The 20,052-nt window shown below is 45.9% G+C and overlaps 1 protein-coding gene across 1 annotated transcript in view; it reads left to right on the top strand.

The window, feature by feature from the left end:
- Positions 1-18,503, top strand: part of LOC143288232 (uncharacterized) — a 30,272-nt gene extending 11,769 nt beyond the window's left edge. The window contains exons 8-12 of the mRNA XM_076596582.1: positions 469-640; positions 5,416-5,492; positions 12,463-12,583; positions 13,883-13,999; positions 18,329-18,503. Coding sequence (XP_076452697.1) covers positions 469-640; positions 5,416-5,492; positions 12,463-12,583; positions 13,883-13,999; positions 18,329-18,457 — 616 coding nt within the window. The 3' untranslated portion in view covers positions 18,458-18,503. The remainder of the gene's footprint in view (positions 1-468; positions 641-5,415; positions 5,493-12,462; positions 12,584-13,882; positions 14,000-18,328) is intronic.
- The last annotated feature ends 1,549 nt before the right edge of the window (positions 18,504-20,052 follow it).

Genomic DNA, 20,052 nt, shown 5'->3' with positions numbered 1-20,052 from the left:
GGTCCCACAGCCATCAGGGCGGTGAATTCCTATCCACGGTGTCCAGGGCTGGGCATGTGAAGGTTAAAGGTTCCCCGGTCTTTGACAGCACACAGGGCGGTGAATTCCTATCCACGGTGTCCAGGGCTGGGCATGTGAAGGTTAAAGGTTCCCCGGTCTTTGACAGCACACAGGGCGGTGAATTCCTATCCACGGTGTCCAGGGCTGGGCATGTGAAGGCAGGGCCTAGTCCTCTCCTTCCCCAACCCGTCAGGTGACCACTGACACCTGGCTGGAGTGCCGGAAGTCAGAGTAAAGTGCCTGTCTTGAGGACACAACACCAGGTGGAAACGGGGGGATCGAACCCTGACCTCTGGGTCAGAAGTCCGCTGCCAGCCACAGCACCCATTTGGCAAGCGGCACGACAAAACCACACACCTGATTCCGTTGAAGACTGGTGAGTGACCTTTGCCTTTTGACGTGATGCAGAGGGCCGAGCGGGGTCAGCGGCGACACACTGCAGCTGAAGGAGGGGCAGGAGGAAGGGCAGACCACTCTGGAGAAGTACACCTTCTCCAACGCCCTGGCCCAGTCCGTCAAACTGGCCATCTGGGAGGCCACACTGGAGACCTTTGTCGACTCCATAGAACACGTCACTGAGGTACAGGACACCTCTGTCTTCTGTGCTGTGCTGTGCTGTGCTGTGCTGTGCTGTGCTGTGCTGTGCTGTGGGGTGTGGTGTTGTGTGCTGTGGTGTGATAAGCTGTGTTGTGGTATACTGTACTGTGCTGTGCTGTGTTGTAGTTTGTTGTAGCGTTTTAAATTTTACTGTACTGTGCTGTACTGTTTTGTGTTGTGCTGTACTGTGTTGTACTGTTGCGTTGTATTGTACTGTGTTGTACTGTTTTATGTTGTGCTGTACTGTATTGTACTGTATTGTGCTGTACTGTGTTGTAGTGTATTGCGCTGTACAGTTTTGTATTGTGCTGTACTATATTGTACTGTGCTGTGGTGTACTGTGTTGTGTTGTACTGTGCTGTGGTGTACTGTTTTGTGTTGTGCTGTACTGTGTTGTGCTGTACTGTGTTGTACTGTTTTGTACTGTGCTGTGGTGTACTGTGTTGTGTTGTGCTGTACTGTGGTGTACTGTATGTTGTTTTTTTTACTGTGCTGTGGTGTACTGTTTTATGTTGTGCTGTACTGTGTTGTACTGTGCTGTGATGTACTGTTTTGTGTTGTGCTGTACTGTGTTGTACTGTGCTGTGCTGTACTGTGTTGTACTGTGCTGTGGTGTACTGTTTTATGTTGTGCTGTACTGTGTTGTACTGTGCTGTGATGTACTGTTTTGTGTTGTGCTGTACTGTGTTGTACTGTGCTGTGCTGTACTGTTTTGTGTTGTGCTGTACTGTGTTGTACTGTGCTGTGATGTACTGTTTTCTGTTGTGCTGTACTGTGTTGTACTGTGCTGTGGTGTACTGTGTTGTGCTGTACTGTTGTACTGTGTTGTACTGTGCTGTGATGTACTGTTTTATGTTGTGCTGTACTGTGTTGTACTGTGCTGTGGTGTACTGTGTTGTGCTGTACTGTTGTACTGTGTTGTACTGTGCTGTGGTGTACTGTTTTGTGTTGTACTGTACTGTGGTGTACTGTGTTGTGTTGTGCTGTACTGTGTTGTACTGTTGTTTTTTGTTTTTTTTACTGTGCTGTGGTGTGCTGTTTTGTGTTGTGCTGTACTGTGTTGTACTGTCCTGTGATGTACTGTTTTGTGTTGTGCTGTACTGTGCTGTGATGTACTGTTTTATGTTGTGCTGTACTGTGTTGTACTGTGCTGTGATGTACTGTTTTGTGTTGTGCTGCACTGTGTTGTACTGTGCTGTGATGTACTGTTTTATGTTGTACTGTGCTGTACTGTGTTGTACTGTGCTGTGATGTACTGTTTTGTGTTGTGCTGTACTGTGGTGTACTGTGCTGTGATGTACTGTTTTGTGTTGTGCTGTACTGTGGTGTACTGTGTTGTGTTGTGTTGTACTGTATGTTTGTTTTGTTTTTTACTGTGGTGTGGTGTACTGTTTTGTGTTGTGCTGTACTGTGTTGTACTGTTTTGTACTGTGCTGTGGTGTACTGTTTTGTACTGTACTGTGATGTACTGTTTTGTGTTGTGCTGTACTGTGTTGTACTGTGCTGTAATGTACTGTTTTATGTTGTACTGTGCTGTACTGTGTTGTACTGTGCTGTGATGTACTGTTTTGTGTTGTGCTGTACTGTGTTGTACTGTGCTGTGATGTACTGTTTTGTGTTGTGCTGTACTGTGTTGTACTGTGCTGTGATGTACTGTTTTGTGTTGTGCTGTACTGTGTTGTACTGTGCTGTGGTGTACTGTTTTGTGTTGTGCTGTACTGTGTTGTACTGTGCTGTGTTGTACTGTTTTATGTTGTGCTGTACTGTGTTGTACTGTGCTGTGATGTACTGTTTTATGTTGTACTGTGCTGTACTGTGTTGTACTGTGCTGTGATGTACTGTTTTGTGTTGTGCTGTACTGTGTTGTACTGTGCTGTGTTGTACTGTTTTATGTTGTGCTGTACTGTGTTGTACTGTGCTGTGATGTACTGTTTTATGTTGTACTGTGCTGTACTGTGTTGTACTGTGCTGTGATGTACTGTTTTGTGTTGTGCTGTACTGTGTTGTACTGTGCTGTGATGTACTGTTTTGTGTTGTGCTGTACTGTGTTGTACTGTGCTGTGATGTACTGTTTTGTGTTGTGCTGTACTGTGCTGTACTGTGTTGTACTGTGCTGTGATGTACTGTTTTGTGTTGTGCTGTACTGTGTTCTACTGTGCTGTGGTGTACTGTTTTGTGTTGTGCTGTACTGTGTTCTACTGTGCTGTGATGTACTGTTTTGTGTTGTGCTGTACTGTGTTGTACTGTGCTGTACTGTGCTGTGATGTACTGTTTTATGTTGTGCTGTACTGTGTTATACTGTGCTGTGGTGTACTGTGTTGTGCTGTACTGTGTTGTACTGTGCTGTGGTTTACTGTTTTGTGTTGTGCTGTACTGTGGTGTACTGTGTTGTGTTGTGCTGTACTGTGTTGTACTGTTGTTGTTGTTTTTTACTGTGCTGTGGTGTACTGTTCTGTACTGTGTTGTACTGTTGTTGTTTTTTTTACTGTGCTGTGGTGTACTGTTTTATGTTGTGCTGTACTGTGTTGTACTGTTTTTTTACTGTGCTGTGGTGTACTGTTTTGTGTTGTGCTGTACTGTCCTGTGATGTACTGTTTTGTGTTGTGCTGTACTGTGTTGTACTGTGCTGTGGTGTACTGTTTTGTGTTGTGCTGTACTGTGGTGTACTGTCCTGTGGTGTACTGTTTTGTGTTGTGCTGTACTGTGTTGTACTGTGCTGTGATGTACTGTTTTATGTTGTACTGTGCTGTACTGTGTTGTACTGTACTGTGGTGTACTGTTTTGTGTTGTGCTGTACTGTGTTGTACTGTACTGTGGTGTACTGTTTTGTGTTGTGCTGTACTGTGTTGTACTGTACTGTGGTGTACTGTTTTGTGTTGTGCTGCACTGTTTTGTACTGTACTGTGCTGTACTGTGGTGTACTGTGTTGTGTTGTGTTGTACTGTATGTTTGTTTTGTTTTTTACTGTGCTGTGGTGTACTGTTTTATGTTGTGCTGTACTGTGTTGTACTGTTTTGTACTGTGCTGTGGTGTACTGTTTTGTGCTATGGTGTGTTATTTTGTACTGTGTTGTGCTGTACTGTGCTGTACTGTGTTGTACTATATTGTACTGTGGTGTGGTGTACTGTGTTGTGCTGTACTGTTGTACTATATTGTACTGTGCTGTGGTGTACTGTTTTGTGTTGTGCTGTACTGTGTTGTACTGAACTGTATTTTGTGACCCGATTTGTCTCGTCATGACGGGCGCAATAGCTGAGTGGTTAAAGCGTTGGACTTTCAATCTGAGGGTCCCGGGTTCGAATCACGGTGACGGTGCCTGGTGGGTAAAGGGTGGGGATTTTTACGATCTCCCAGGTCAACATATGTGCAGACCTGCTAGTGCCTGAACCCCCTTCGTGTGTAAATGCATGCAGAAGATCAAATACGCACGTTAAAGATCCTGTAATCCATGTCAGCGTTCGGTGGGTTATGGAAACAAGAACATACCCAGCATGCACACCCCCGAGTATGGCTGCCTACATGGTGGGGTAAAAACGGTCATGCACGTAAAAGCCCACTCGTGTACATGCGAGTGAACGTGGGAGTTGCAGCCCACGAACGCAGAAGAAGAAGAAGAAGAACCGTCAGAATTCAGATTTCTGTGTGTCAACTTAAGAGTGCGCTCCCTTGGCAGAGTGCGTTACAGGGGTGTTTCCCACATTTTTCTGCTTTTTGACTCACTTGTGTAAACAAAGTGAGTCTATGTTTTAACCTGGTGTTCGGTTGTCTGTGTGTGTCTGTGTGTGTGTCCGTGTGTCTGTGTGTCCGTGGTAAACTTTAACATTGACATTTTCTCTGCAAATACTTTGTCAGTTGACACCAAATTTGGCATAAAAATAGGAAAAATTCAGTTCTTTCCAGTCATCTTGTTTAAAACAATATTGCACGTCTGGGATGGGCACAAAAAAAATTAAAAAAGAAGCCTAATTATATGCAAACTGCATTTACTGTTATATTTATAATTTTTGTATTCTCTAAACTTGGCACTTTGACCTCTTATTCTGACACAACAACAAGAGGAGTCATTATTATCATTTTTTGTTCAAACAGGAACTTCTTTTGCTAAGCATGGAATTTTTATTTATTTTGCAAACGTTTTGGTGCAGATAGTAAAAAAGGGAAATTACTCTGTAATTAATGCTAGGGGACTTAATTTGCTTTAAACTGATCTTTCTCATCTTAAACATTACATTTTGAAATTATACTCAATACATAAAAAAAATTGGACTTTTTTTTTTTAAGTGTATCACAAGTGAGTCTTGAAGGCCTTGCCTCTCTTGTCTTTTTTTTCTTCTTCTTACTGGGACTCCCACGTTCACTTGGGTACACAAGTGGGCTTTACGTGTAGGACCGGTTTTACCCGCCATGTAGACAGCCATACTCTGTTTTCAGGGAGAATTCATGCCAGGTATGTTCTTGTTTTTATAACCCACTAACCGCTGACATAGATTACAGGATCTTTTACGTGTGTATTTGATGTTTTGCTTGCACACACACATGAGGGGGTTCAGGCACCAGCAGGTCTGTTGACCTGGGAGATCGAAATAATCTCCACCCTTTACCCACCAGGCACAGTGACTGTAGTTCGAACCCAGGACTCACAGATTGTAAGTCCAACGCTTTGACCACTTGGCTGTTGCACCTGTCTTCTGCGTTTAAAAAAACATGATCATTCATGTCTGCTATTTTTCATTTATCAATTATTTAATTATTTTCTAGGATCTGCGGGATGGGCGCAAGATTGGCATGTCACGGCGAGAGGTTCTGCGCAAAACAGGAGAGCTTTTCACTTTGAGGTGAGTGGGGGAGGGCGGGGAGGGGCAAGGCAAAAGTGCAAAGTTAAAACAGCTTGTGGCTCAGTGGTTAGCTTCACGGACTGATGACTGGAAGGACACAGGTTTGAACCCAAGCAGAGGTGGGTGTAGGGGGGGGGGTTGTTGTTTTTTTGGCCCGTTGGGAAGACTGGGGCCACAAGGTTTGAGCGGTGCAGTACAATAGCTCAGATCACTGAACACTGTGATGAAGGTTTGAGCAGTGCAGTATGATAGCTCAGAGTATAGAACACCTGTTTGAGCAGTGCAGTACAGTAGCTCAGAGTATAGAACACCTGTTTGAGCAGTGCAGTACAGTAGCTCAGATCACAGAACACTGCAGTAAAGTTTGAGCTGTGCAGTACAGTAGCTCAGAGTATAGAACACCTGTTTGAGCAGTGCAGTATGATAGCTCAGAGTATAGAACACCTGTTTGAGCAGTGCAGTATGATAGCTCAGAGTATAGAACACCTGTTTGAGCAGTGCAGTATGATAGCTCAGAGTATAGAACACCTGTTTGAGCAGTGCAGTATGATAGCTCAGAGTATAGAACACCTGTTTGAGCAGTGCAGTATGATAGCTCAGAGTATAGAACACCTGTTTGAGCAGTGCAGTACGATAGCTCAGAGTATAGAACACCTGTTTGAGCAGTGCAGTATGATAGCTCAGAGTATAGAACACCTGTTTGAGCAGTGCAGTATGATAGCTCAGAGTATAGAACACCTGTTTGAGCAGTGCAGTATGATAGCTCAGAGTATAGAACACCTGTTTGAGCAGTGCAGTACGATAGCTCAGAGTATAGAACACCTGTTTGAGCAGTGCAGTACGATAGCTCAGAGTATAGAACACCTGTTTGAGCAGTGCAGTATGATAGCTCAGAGTATAGAACACCTGTTTGAGCAGTGCAGTATGATAGCTCAGAGTATAGAACACCTGTTTGAGCAGTGCAGTATGATAGCTCAGAGTATAGAACACCTGTTTGAGCAGTGCAGTACGATAGCTCAGAGTATAGAACACCTGTTTGAGCAGTGCAGTACGATAGCTCAGAGTATAGAACACCTGTTTGAGCAGTGCAGTATGATAGCTCAGAGTATAGAACACCTGTTTGAGCAGTGCAGTATGATAGCTCAGAGTATAGAACACCTGTTTGAGCAGTGCAGTATGATAGCTCAGAGTATAGAACACCTGTTTGAGCAGTGCAGTATGATAGCTCAGAGTATAGAACACCTGTTTGAGCAGTGCAGTACTATAGCTCAGAGTATAGAACACCTGTTTGAGCAGTGCAGTATGATAGCTGAGAGCAGGACATGGACTGGTGAAACACAGGGCTGGGCAGTGAGTGTGGTACGTAAAGCAAGTGATGCTGCGAAGCTCAGCACCTCACGTGTCGTACGTCAGTGCTCTGCGAAGCACCGCACCTCACGTGTCGTACGTCAGTGCTCTGCGAAGCTCAGCACCTCACGTGTCGTACGTCAGTGCTCTGTGAAGCACAGCACCTCACGTGTCGTACGTCAGTGCTCTGTGAAGCACCGCACCTCACGTGTCGTACGTCAGTGCTCTGTGAAGCACAGCACCTCACGTGTCGTACGTCAGTGCTCTGTGAAGGAGGAATGTGCCCTCCAGTGCGTGATGTTCATATCTCACTCGCATTTAGTGTAGTGTGTTGTTTATGTTTACATGTTAGATGTATCACTCGCATTTAGCGTAGTGTGTTGTTTATGTTTACATGTTAGATATATCACTTGCATTGAGCGTAGTGTGTTGTTTATGTTTACATGTTAGATGTATCACCCCCAATGAACGGAGTGAGTGTGTGAAGCGATGTATGCAGTTCTTTTTACATAAGCGCCTTCATCATGTATTCAGTGTGTTTTCCAGTCGCCATTCTTTGTTCACTACTTGTCAGTGTTCTGGAGCTGCAACTGGCCAAATTTCTCTAATATGAGATTTTTTAAAAATATTATATTTGTTGATATTTAAATATCTAAGATCAGAGACCAAGTTCTAAGCGCTTTGCAAACAGCCATTTGCACAACAGACTGCCTTTAGGAGATCATCATTTGTTTCCTGTGTCATTCAGTAAACACAGTTATTGGCACAACAGACTGCCTCATCATGTTCCCTGTGTCATTCAGTAAACACAGTTATTGGCACAACAGACTGCCTCATCATGTTCCCTGTGTCATTCAGTAAACACAGTTATTGGCACAACAGACTGCCTCATCATGTTCCCTGTGTCATTCAGTAAACACAGTTATTGGCACAACAGGCTGCCTTTAGGAGATCATCATTTGTTTCCTGTGTCATTCAGTAAACACAGTTATTGGCACAACAGACTGCCTCATCATGTTTTCTGTGTCATTCAGTAAACACAGTTATTGGCACAACAGACTGCCTCATCATGTTCCCTGTGTCATTCAGTAAACACAGTTATTGGCACAACAGACTGCCTCATCATGTTCCCTGTGTCATTCAGTAAACACAGTTATTGGCACAACAGACTGCCTCATCATGTTCCCTGTGTCATTCAGTAAACACAGTTATTGGCACAACAGGCTGCCTTTAGGTGTTCATCATTTGTTTCCTGTGTCATTCAGTAAACACAGTTATTGGCACAACAGACTGCCTCATCATGTTTTCTGTGTCATTCAGTAAACACAGTTATTGGCACAACAGACTGCCTCATCATGTTCCCTGTGTCATTCAGTAAACACAGTTATTGGCACAACAGACTGCCTCATCATGTTCCCTGTGTCATTCAGTAAACACAGTTATTGGCACAACAGACTGCCTCATCATGTTTCCTGTGTCATTCAGTAAACACAGTTATTGGCACAACAGACTGCCTCATCATGTTCCCTGTGTCATTCAGTAAACACAGTTATTGGCACAACAGACTGCCTCATCATGTTCCCTGTGTCATTCAGTAAACACAGTTATTGGCACAACAGACTGCCTCATCATGTTCCCTGTGTCATTCAGTAAACACAGTTATTGGCACAACAGGCTGCCTTTAGGTGTTCATCATTTGTTTCCTGTGTCATTCAGTAAACACAGTTATTGGCACAACAGACTGCCTCATCATGTTTTCTGTGTCATTCAGTAAACACAGTTATTGGCACAACAGACTGCCTCATCATGTTCCCTGTGTCATTCAGTAAACACAGTTATTGGCACAACAGACTGCCTCATCATGTTTCCTGTGTCATTCAGTAAACACAGTTATTGGCACAACAGACTGCCTCATCATGTTCCCTGTGTCATTCAGTAAACACAGTTATTGGCACAACAGACTGCCTCATCATGTTCCCTGTGTCATTCAGTAAACACAGTTATTGGCACAACAGACTGCCTCATCATGTTTCCTGTGTCATTCAGTAAACACAGTTATTGGCACAACAGACTGCCTCATCATGTTCCCTGTGTCATTCAGTAAACACAGTTATTGGCACAACAGGCTGCCTTTAGGTGTTCATCATTTGTTTCCTGTGTCATTCAGTAAACACAGTTATTGGCACAACAGACTGCCTCATCATGTTCCCTGTGTCATTCAGTAAACACAGTTATTGGCACAACAGACTGCCTCATCATGTTCCCTGTGTCATTCAGTAAACACAGTTATTGGCACAACAGACTGCCTTTAGGTGTTCATCATTTGTTTCCTGTGTCATTCAGTAAACACAGTTATTGGCACAACAGACTGCCTCATCATGTTCCCTGTGTCATTCAGTAAACACAGTTATTGGCACAACAGACTGCCTCATCATGTTCCCTGTGTCATTCAGTAAACACAGTTATTGGCACAACAGACTGCCTCATCATGTTTCCTGTGTCATTCAGTAAACACAGTTATTGGCACAACAGACTGCCTCATCATGTTTCCTGTGTCATTCAGTAAACACAGTTATTGGCACAACAGACTGCCTCATCATGTTCCCTGTGTCATTCAGTAAACACAGTTATTGGCACAACAGACTGCCTCATCATGTTCCCTGTGTCATTCAGTAAACACAGTTATTGGCACAACAGACTGCCTCATCATGTTTCCTGTGTCATTCAGTAAACACAGTTATTGGCACAACAGACTGCCTCATCATGTTCCCTGTGTCATTCAGTAAACACAGTTATTGGCACAACAGACTGCCTCATCATGTTCCCTGTGTCATTCAGTAAACACAGTTATTGGCACAACAGACTGCCTCATCATGTTCCCTGTGTCATTCAGTAAACACAGTTATTGGCACAACAGGCTGCCTTTAGGTGTTCATCATTTGTTTCCTGTGTCATTCAGTAAACACAGTTATTGGCACAACAGACTGCCTCATCATGTTTTCTGTGTCATTCAGTAAACACAGTTATTGGCACAACAGACTGCCTCATCATGTTCCCTGTGTCATTCAGTAAACACAGTTATTGGCACAACAGACTGCCTCATCATGTTTCCTGTGTCATTCAGTAAACACAGTTATTGGCACAACAGACTGCCTCATCATGTTCCCTGTGTCATTCAGTAAACACAGTTATTGGCACAACAGACTGCCTCATCATGTTCCCTGTGTCATTCAGTAAACACAGTTATTGGCACAACAGACTGCCTCATCATGTTTCCTGTGTCATTCAGTAAACACAGTTATTGGCACAACAGACTGCCTCATCATGTTCCCTGTGTCATTCAGTAAACACAGTTATTGGCACAACAGGCTGCCTTTAGGTGTTCATCATTTGTTTCCTGTGTCATTCAGTAAACACAGTTATTGGCACAACAGACTGCCTCATCATGTTCCCTGTGTCATTCAGTAAACACAGTTATTGGCACAACAGACTGCCTCATCATGTTCCCTGTGTCATTCAGTAAACACAGTTATTGGCACAACAGACTGCCTTTAGGTGTTCATCATTTGTTTCCTGTGTCATTCAGTAAACACAGTTATTGGCACAACAGACTGCCTCATCATGTTCCCTGTGTCATTCAGTAAACACAGTTATTGGCACAACAGACTGCCTCATCATGTTCCCTGTGTCATTCAGTAAACACAGTTATTGGCACAACAGACTGCCTCATCATGTTTCCTGTGTCATTCAGTAAACACAGTTATTGGCACAACAGACTGCCTCATCATGTTTCCTGTGTCATTCAGTAAACACAGTTATTGGCACAACAGACTGCCTCATCATGTTTCCTGTGTCATTCAGTAAACACAGTTATTGGCACAACAGACTGCCTCATCATGTTCCCTGTGTCATTCAGTAAACACAGTTATTGGCACAACAGACTGCCTCATCATGTTTCCTGTGTCATTCAGTAAACACAGTTATTGGCACAACAGGCTGCCTCATCATGTTCCCTGTGTCATTCAGTAAACACAGTTATTGGCACAACAGGCTGCCTTTAGGTGTTCATCATTTGTTTTCTGTGTCATTCAGTAAACACAGTTATTGGCACAACAGACTGCCTCATCATGTTCCCTGTGTCATTCAGTAAACACAGTTATTGGCACAACAGACTGCCTCATCATGTTCCCTGTGTCATTCAGTAAACACAGTTATTGGCACAACAGACTGCCTCATCATGTTTCCTGTGTCATTCAGTAAACACAGTTATTGGCACAACAGACTGCCTCATCATGTTTCCTGTGTCATTCAGTAAACACAGTTATTGGCACAACAGGCTGCCTTTAGGAGTTCATCATGTTCCCTGTGTCATTCAGTAAACACAGTTATTGGCACAACAGACTGCCTCATCATGTTCCCTGTGTCATTCAGTAAACACAGTTATTGGCACAACAGGCTGCCTTTAGGTGTTCATCATTTGTTTCCTGTGTCATTCAGTAAACACAGTTATTGGCACAACAGACTGCCTCATCATGTTTCCTGTGTCATTCAGTAAACACAGTTATTGGCACAACAGGCTGCCTTTAGGAGTTCATCATGTTCCCTGTGTCATTCAGTAAACACAGTTATTGGCACAACAGACTGCCTCATCATGTTCCCTGTGTCATTCAGTAAACACAGTTATTGGCACAACAGACTGCCTCATCATGTTCCCTGTGTCATTCAGTAAACACAGTTATTGGCACAACAGACTGCCTCATCATGTTTCCTGTGTCATTCAGTAAACACAGTTATTGGCACAACAGACTGCCTCATCATGTTCCCTGTGTCATTCAGTAAACACAGTTATTGGCACAACAGGCTGCCTTTAGGAGTTCATCATTTGTTTCCTGTGTCATTCAGTAAACACAGTTATTGGCACAACAGGCTGCCTTTAGGAGTTCATCATGTTCCCTGTGTCATTCAGTAAACACAGTTATTGGCACAACAGACTGCCTTTAGGAGATCATCATTTGTTTCCTGTGTCATTCAGTAAACACAGTTATTGGCACAACAGACTGCCTCATCATTTGTTTCCTGTGTCATTCAGTCAGACTTCAGTTACACACACATACACATGTTGAATGTTAGAGTGGATTTTTCTTCAGAACTTTGCCAGGGACACACACCTTGCTTCCATGTGTTCTTTTGCACAGGACCTCGGTCTATCATCCCATCCGAATGACTAGTGTCCAGACCACCACTCAAGGTTTAGTGAGGGGGAGAAAAACTGTGTCTTGTGTGGGATTGGATCCCTGGGATTCTCTGGCTTCCTGGGCCATGTGTTACCACTTGGCCACCACTGCACAGTTAATGTGGCTTCCTGGCCCATGTGTTACCACTTGGCCACCACTGCACAGTTAATGTGGCTTCCTGGGCCATGTGTTACCACTTGGCCACCACTGCACAGTTAATGTGGCTTCCTGGGCCATGTGTTACCACTTGGCCACCACTGCACAGTTAATGTGGCTTCCTGGGCCATGTGTTACCACTTGGCCACCACTGCACAGTTAATGTGGCTTCCTGGGCCATGTGTTACCACTTGGCCACCACTGCACAGTTGATGTTGTCTTATGTGGTGCAGACACCTCATCAACCTGAGTTCGGATCTGCTGGACACACCGGACTTCTACTGGGACCGTGCGGGACTGGAACCGCTGTACATGGCACTGTGCAATCACCTGGACATGGCTCGCCGCACCAGGGTGACTGCAATGAGGGAGGAATAAATGAGGAATGAAGGAGGAATGAATGAGGGATGAGTGAGGATGAAGGAGGAATGAATAAGGGATGAGTGAGGAATGAATGAGGGATGAGTGAGGGATGAATGAGGGATGAGTGAGGATTGATGTTGATACTTACACAATCACCTGGACATGGCTCGCTGCACCAGGGAGACTGGAATGAATGAGGTGTGTTGACAGGTGATGGAGGATGAGGTGTGTGTGTTGACAGGTGATGAAGGATGAGGTGTGTGTTGACAGGTGATGAAGGATGAGGTGTGTGTTGACAGGTGATGGAGGATGAGGTGTGTGTTGACAGGTGATGAAGGATGTGGTGTGTGTTGACAGGTGATGGAGGATGTGGTGTGTGTTGACAGGTGATGGAGGATGTGGTGTGTGTTGACAGGTGGAGGATGAGGTGTGTTGACAGGTGATGGAGGATGTGGTGTGTGTTGACAGGTGATGAAGGATGTGGTGTGTGTTGACAGGTGATGGAGGATGAGGTGTGTGTTGACAGGTGATGAAGGATGTGGTGTGTGTTGACAGGTGATGGAGGATGAGGTGTGTTGACAGGTGATGGAGGATGTGGTGTGTGTTGACAGGTGATGAAGGATGTGGTGTGTGTTGACAGATGATGAAGGATGAGGTGTGTGTGTTGACAGGTGATGAAGGATGTGGTGTGTGTGTTGACAGGTGATGAAGGATGTGATGTGTGTTGACAGGTGATGAAGGATGAGGTGTGTGTGTTGACAGGTGATGAAGGATGTGGTGTGTGTGTTGACAGGTGATGAAGGATGTGATGTGTGTTGACAGGTGATGAAGGATGAGGTGTGTGTGTTGACAGGTGATGGAGGATGAGGTGTGTGTGTTGACAGGTGATGAAGGATGTGAGGTGTGTGTTGACAGGTGATGGAGGATGAGGTGTGTGTGTTGACAGGTGATGAAGGATTTGGTGTGTGTTGACAGGTGATGAAGGATGAGGTGTGTTGACAGGTGATGAAGGATGACGTGTGTGTTGACAGGTGATGAAGGATGAGGTGTGTGTGTTGACAGGTGATGAAGGATGAGGTGTGTTGACAGGTGATGAAGGATGAGGTGTGTGTTGACAGGTGATGAAGGATGAGGTGTGTGTTGACAGGTGATGAAGGATGAGGTGTGTTGACAGGTGATGAAGGATGAGGTGTGTTGACAGGTGATGAAGGATGTGAGGTGTGTGTTGACAGGTGATGAAGGATGAGGTGTGTTGATAGGTGATGAAGGATGTGAGGTGTGTGTTGACAGGTGATGAACGAGAAGCTGAGCCACTGCTGTGAGCTGACTGAGTTGCTGAGCAGTCACCTGAACGACGCTCACCACACCCGCCTGGAGGTGATGATCATCGTCCTCATCCTGGTGGAGGTCAGTGGCCCAGGAACTCACCCCCCCACCCCCGCCACCCCCTCTGAGTGTGCTGGGGGATCTTTCACTGTGAAATCATTTCCACACGGCCTTCAGGGCTGACATGAAGTTAAAGGGGCACGTGGGGAACATGGGCTGGTTTGTTTCTTGGGGGTGTGGTGACATCATGCCGAATGTTGATGACATCATGCTGAATGTTGGGGGTGTGATGACTTCATGCTGAATGTTGATGACATCATGCTGAATGTTGGGGGTGTGGTGACGTCATGCTGAATGTTGGGGGTGTGAGGACATGGTGCTGAATGTTAGGGGTGTGGTGACATCATGCTGAATGTTGGGGGTGTGGTGACATCATGCTGAATGTTGGGGGTGTGGTGACGTCATGCTGAATCTTGGGGGTGTGAGGACATGGTGCTGAATGTTAGGGGTGTGGTGACATCATGCTGAATGTTGGGGGTGTGGCAACATCATGCTGAATGTTGGGGGTGTGGTGACATCATGCTGAATGTTGGGGGTGTGGTGACATCATGCTGAATGTTGGGGGTGTGGTGACATCATGCCGAATGTTGATGACATCATGCTGAATGTTGGGGGTGTGATGACTTCATGCTGAATGTTGATGACATCATGCTGAATGTTGGTGGTGTGATGACATCATGCTGAATGTTGATGACATCATGCTGAATCTTGGGGGTGTGGTGACGTCATGCTGAATGTTGGGGGTGTGAGGACATGGTGCTGAATGTTAGGGGTGTGGTGACATCATGCTGAATGTTGGGGGTGTGGTGACATCATGCTGAATGTTCGGGTGTGGTGACGTCATGCTGAATCTTGGGGGTGTGAGGACATGGTGCTGAATGTTAGGGGTGTGGTGACATCATGCTGAATGTTGGGGGTGTGGCAACATCATGCTGAATCTTGGGGGTGTGGTGACATCATGCTGAATGTTGGGGGTGTGGTGACATCATGCTGAATGTTGGGGGTGTGGTGACATCATGCTGAATGTTGGGGGTGTGGTGACATCATGCTGAATGTTGGGGGTGTGGCAACATCATGCTGAATCTTGGGGGTGTGGTGACATCATGCTGAATGTTGGGGGTGTGAGGACATGGTGCTGAATGTTAGGGGTGTGGTGACATCATGCTGAATGTTGGGGGTGTGGTGACATCATGCTGAATGTTGGGGGTGTGGTGACATCATGCTGAATGTTGGGGGTGTGGCAACATCATGCTGAATCTTGGGGGTGTGGTGACATCATGCTGAATGTTGGGGGTGTGAGGACATGGTGCTGAATGTTGGGGGTGTGGTGACATCATGCTGAATCTTGGGGGTGTGGTGACATCATGCTGAATGTTGGGGGTGTGGTGACATCATGCTGAATGTTGGGGGTGTGGCAACATCATGCTGAATCTTGGGGGTGTGGTGACATCATGCTGAATGTTGGGGGTGTGAGGACATGGTGCTGAATGTTAGGGGTGTGGTGACATCATGCTGAATGTTGGGGGTGTGAGGACATGGTGCTGAATGTTAGGGGTGTGGTGACATCATGCTGAATGTTGGGGGTGTGGTGACATCATGCTGAATGTTGGGGGTGTGAGGACATGGTGCTGAATGTTAGGGGTGTGGTGACATCATGCTGAATGTTGGGGGTGTGGTGACATCATGCTGAATGTTGGGGGTGTGGTGACGTCATGCTGAATGTTGGGGGTGTGAGGACATGGTGCTGAATGTTAGGGGTGTGGTGACATCATGCTGAATGTTGGGGGTGTGGTGACATCATGCTGAATGTTGGGGGTGTGATGACATCATGCTGAATGTTGGGGGTGTGGTGACATCATGCTGAATGTTGGGGGTGTGGTGACATCATGCTGAATGTTGGGGGTGTGGTGACGTGGTGCTGAATGTTGGGGGTGTGATGACATCATGCTGAATGTTGGGGGTGTGGTGACATCATGCTGAATGTTGGGGGTGTGGTGACATCATGCTGAATGTTGTTGACATCATGCTGAATGTTGGGGGTGTGATGACATCATGCTGAATCTTGGGGGTGTGGTGACGTGGTGCTGAATGTTGGGGGTGTGATGACGTGGTGCTGAATCTTGGCAAACACACCACTCATCGTCACCCTCATCACTAAAACACCTCCTCACCAGAACACACCTCATCGTCACCCTCATCACTAAAACACCTCCTCACCAGAACACACCTCTCATCGTCACCCTCATCACTAAAACACCTCCTCACCAGAACACACCTCTCATCGTCACCCTCATCACTAAAACACCTCCTCACCAGAACACACCTCTCATCGTCACCCTCATCACTTAAACACCTCCTCACCAGAACACACCTCTCATCATCACCCTCATCACTAAAACACCTCCTCACCAGAACACACCTCTCATCATCACCCTCATCACTAAAACACCTCCTCACCAGAACACACCACTCATCGTCACCCTCATCACTAAAACACCTCACCAGAACACACCACTCATCGTCACCCTCATCACTAAAACACCTCCTCACCAGAACACACCACTCATCGTCACCCTCATCACTAAAACACCTCCTCACCAGAACACACCTCTCATCACTAAAACACCTCACCAGAGGTGTGTTCTTGCTTGTCTTCTCCCTCCCCCCTGTGAAGAGTCACTGACGGGCGCAATAGCCAAGTGGTTAAAGCGTTGGACTTTCAGTCTGAGGGTCCCGGGTTTGAAACTCGGTAACGGCGCCTGGTGGGTAAAGGGTGGAGATTTTTACGATCTCCCAGGTCAACATATGTGCAGACCTGCTAGTGCCTGAACCCCCTTCGTGTGTATACGCATGCAGAAGATCAGATATGCACGTTAATGATCCTGTAATCCATGTCAATGTTTGGTGGGTTATGGAAACAAGAACATACCTGGCATGCAAACCCCAAAAATGGAGAATGGCTGCCTACATGGCAGAAAAAGGTCATACATGTTAAAGCCCACTCGTGTACATACGAGTGAAGATGGGAGTTGCAGCCCATGAAGGAAGAAGAAGAAGAGTCACTGGGACGCAGCACACAACATTCAGATTCCTCCTGCTCTGGGGGTTGTGAGTTCACTACCACTTGGTACAATGAAAAGGCACAGTTATCATTCATAAACCTCATAATGATTGCACGTTTCTGGCTCAAACAGTGATTTGTTCAAACACGTTTCAAGCTGTTCATAGCGCACGTGTGCCTCCAACGTGTGCCTGTAACAGCCGTTTGTGTGTTCATTGAGAGGAGGAAGGTGGTAGAATGGATAAGACACTCAGCTGCCAATTCAGAGAGTCGGTGAGGGTGTGGGTTCGAATCCCGCTCTCGCCCTTTCTCCCAAGTTGGACTGGAAAATCAAACTGAGCGTCTGGTCATTCGGATGAGACGATAAACCCAGGTCCTGTGTGCATCATGCACTTGGTGCACTGAAAAAGAACCCATGTTGACAAGAGTGTTTCCTCTGGCAGCATGTCTTTCTTTCGTCATTTTCTTTTTCTCTGCCATGCTGGTCCATTCTCCTTCAGTCTGTCGTCTCTTCCTTTCTATCTTGCTGGTCCATTCTCCTTCATGTCTGTCGTCTCTTCCTTTCTGTCTTGCTGGTCCATTCTCCTTCATGTCTGTCGTCTCTTCCTTTCTGTCTTGCTGGTCCATTCTCCTTCATGTCTGTCATCTCTTCCTTTCTGTCATGCTGGTCCATTCTCCTTCATGTCTGTCGTCTCTTCCTTTCTGTCTTGCTGGTCCATTCTCCTTCATGTCTGTCTGTCGTCTCTTCCTTTCTGTCTTGCTGGTCCATTCTCCTTCATGTCTGTCGTCTCTTCCTTTCTGTCTTGCTGGTCCATTCTCCTTCATGTCTGTCGTCTCTTCCTTTCTGTCTTGCTGGTCCATTCTCCTTCATGTCTGTCATCTCTTCCTTTCTGTCATGCTGGTCCATTCTCCTTCATGTCTGTCGTCTCTTCCTTTCTGTCTTGCTGGTCCATTCTCCTTCATGTCTGTCGTCTCTTCCTTTCTGTCATGCTGGTCCATTCTCCTGCATGTCTGTCATCTCTTCCTTTCTGTCATGCTGGTCCATTCTCCTGCATGTCTGTCGGTCGTCTCTTCCTTTCTGTCATGCTGGTCCATTCTCCTTCATGTCTGTCGTCTCTTCCTTTCTGTCATGCTGGTCCATTCTCCTTCATGTCTGTCGTCTCCTCATTCCTTTCTGTCTTGCTGGTCCATTCTCCTTCATGTCTGTCTGTCATCTCTCTCTTTCTGTCTGCATGTAAATAGAGAAGAGAGTAGTGTCAGTGCTGAACAGTGTTGTCTGCCCCGTGCAGGTGGTGTTTGAAATCGTCCACTACATTGAGCGTTACCTTGGCGTCCCCGCTGCCAGTGAGGGGCCGACCCCATCGACCTCTGACCCCGACACACAACACCTGGTGGCACCCTCTGCTGGCCTCCAGTGATGTCGCTTTCCCTGTGTCCTGGTCTGACAGATACTGGGGGGGGGGGGGAAGGGAGGCCTGGGGGGGGGGGGGGGGAGCTATGTGAGTGTGTACATCTGCATGTGAAGAATGTGTGCATGAGTGTGTTGTGTGTGTGTGTGTGTGTGTGTGAGGAGGGTGGGGAGGGGTGTGGGTGTGCCTTTGTGTGTGTGTGTGTACATTTGTATGTCATATGTGTAGTGTGTGTGTGTGTGCATTAGTGTGTTGTGTGTGTGTATGGGCATGTGTGTGTGCGTGTGTAAATAGTCTTTCGTTCAATGTCTTTCCATCTATGCGATGTAGATTGCTTCAAAAACACGTTATTCTGTAGATTTGGAAACAGTGTTTTGCATATAATGGTATTGCCTATTCTCTGATGGGAGAACATTTGAACGGCTTTCCTTCTTGTTAGGTTTGAGGCTGTGTCCAACTCCAGAACATTGCTGCTTTGAGCTGTCACTGGTCGACATTGGCTGCTTTGAGCTGTCACTGGTTGACACTGGTTGCTTTGAGCTGTCACTGGTCGACACTGGTTGCTTTGAGCTGTCACTAGACTTGATGCTTTGAGCTGTCACTGGTCAACAACATTGGTTGCTTTGAACTGTCACTGGTCGATACTGGCTGCTTTGACCTCTCACTGGTAGACACTGGATGCTTTGAGCTGTCACTGGTCGACACTGGCTGCTTTGAGCTGTCACTGGTAGACACTGGTTGCTTTGAGCTGTCACTGGTCGACACTGGCTGCTTTGACCTCTCACTGGTAGACACTGGATGCTTTGAGCTGTCACTGGTTGACACTGGCTGCTTTGAGCTGTCACTGGCTGACATTGCTTGGAAAATGGAAATAAAGAGCCTTGCCCAAGGACACAACGCCATTCTGAAACAGGGCCTGGAACCTGATCACTGGTGAAGACTGGTGAACACTGGTGATCACTGGTGAACACTGCTATGTTTGGGTGTGCACCGGGCTGTTAGTGTCTCTTTTTTTTTCTTTTTTTTTCATATTTGATACTGCTCTTTCTTTTCTTTTTTTGAAAGATACACCGGATACACAGATAAAATCCAGAATGGTGAGACAAAGGAAAACAGACTTCTGTAGTCATTTACTAATGTCTGCTGTTGAGCCTCATGCAGGACTGAAGACGTCGGTCAGAAACCGTGTTTTTATTTCAGTCTGTAGTGGATACTTTTCCTTGAAAATTTTAGCGGATCTTTGATGTACCTTTTTTTCTGTTAGCAGTGTATGTAGTAAAGTGCTTAGTGTTGCTGAGAAAAGCACTGTATCAGTGAAAGGTTACCGGCTTTGGTGAGTAAATAATGCTTTTTGTGTGCGTCTTTCAGCCTGTTCTCACGTGAAACATTTGTACATTGGAAAGGAATAAAAGAATTACTGCTTGGAGTATGAAATTCTGTGTTTGGGCTTGTTGTCTGAATAGTTTGTGAGTGTCCGTGCCAAGTGCTGTGTATGTAGTGTGTAATATTGTAATGTATTATGTCGTACTGCATTGTATCACATTTTGTCACAACACATTATTCTGTGCAAAAGTCAGACTGCTGTCCCAGGGGACGGTGTGTCA

The sequence above is a fragment of the Babylonia areolata genome, chromosome 12 (assembly GCF_041734735.1).
Source record: "Babylonia areolata isolate BAREFJ2019XMU chromosome 12, ASM4173473v1, whole genome shotgun sequence".
Taxonomy (NCBI): domain Eukaryota; kingdom Metazoa; phylum Mollusca; class Gastropoda; order Neogastropoda; family Buccinidae; genus Babylonia; species Babylonia areolata.
This window is presented reverse-complemented; position numbering and strand designations above follow the sequence as displayed.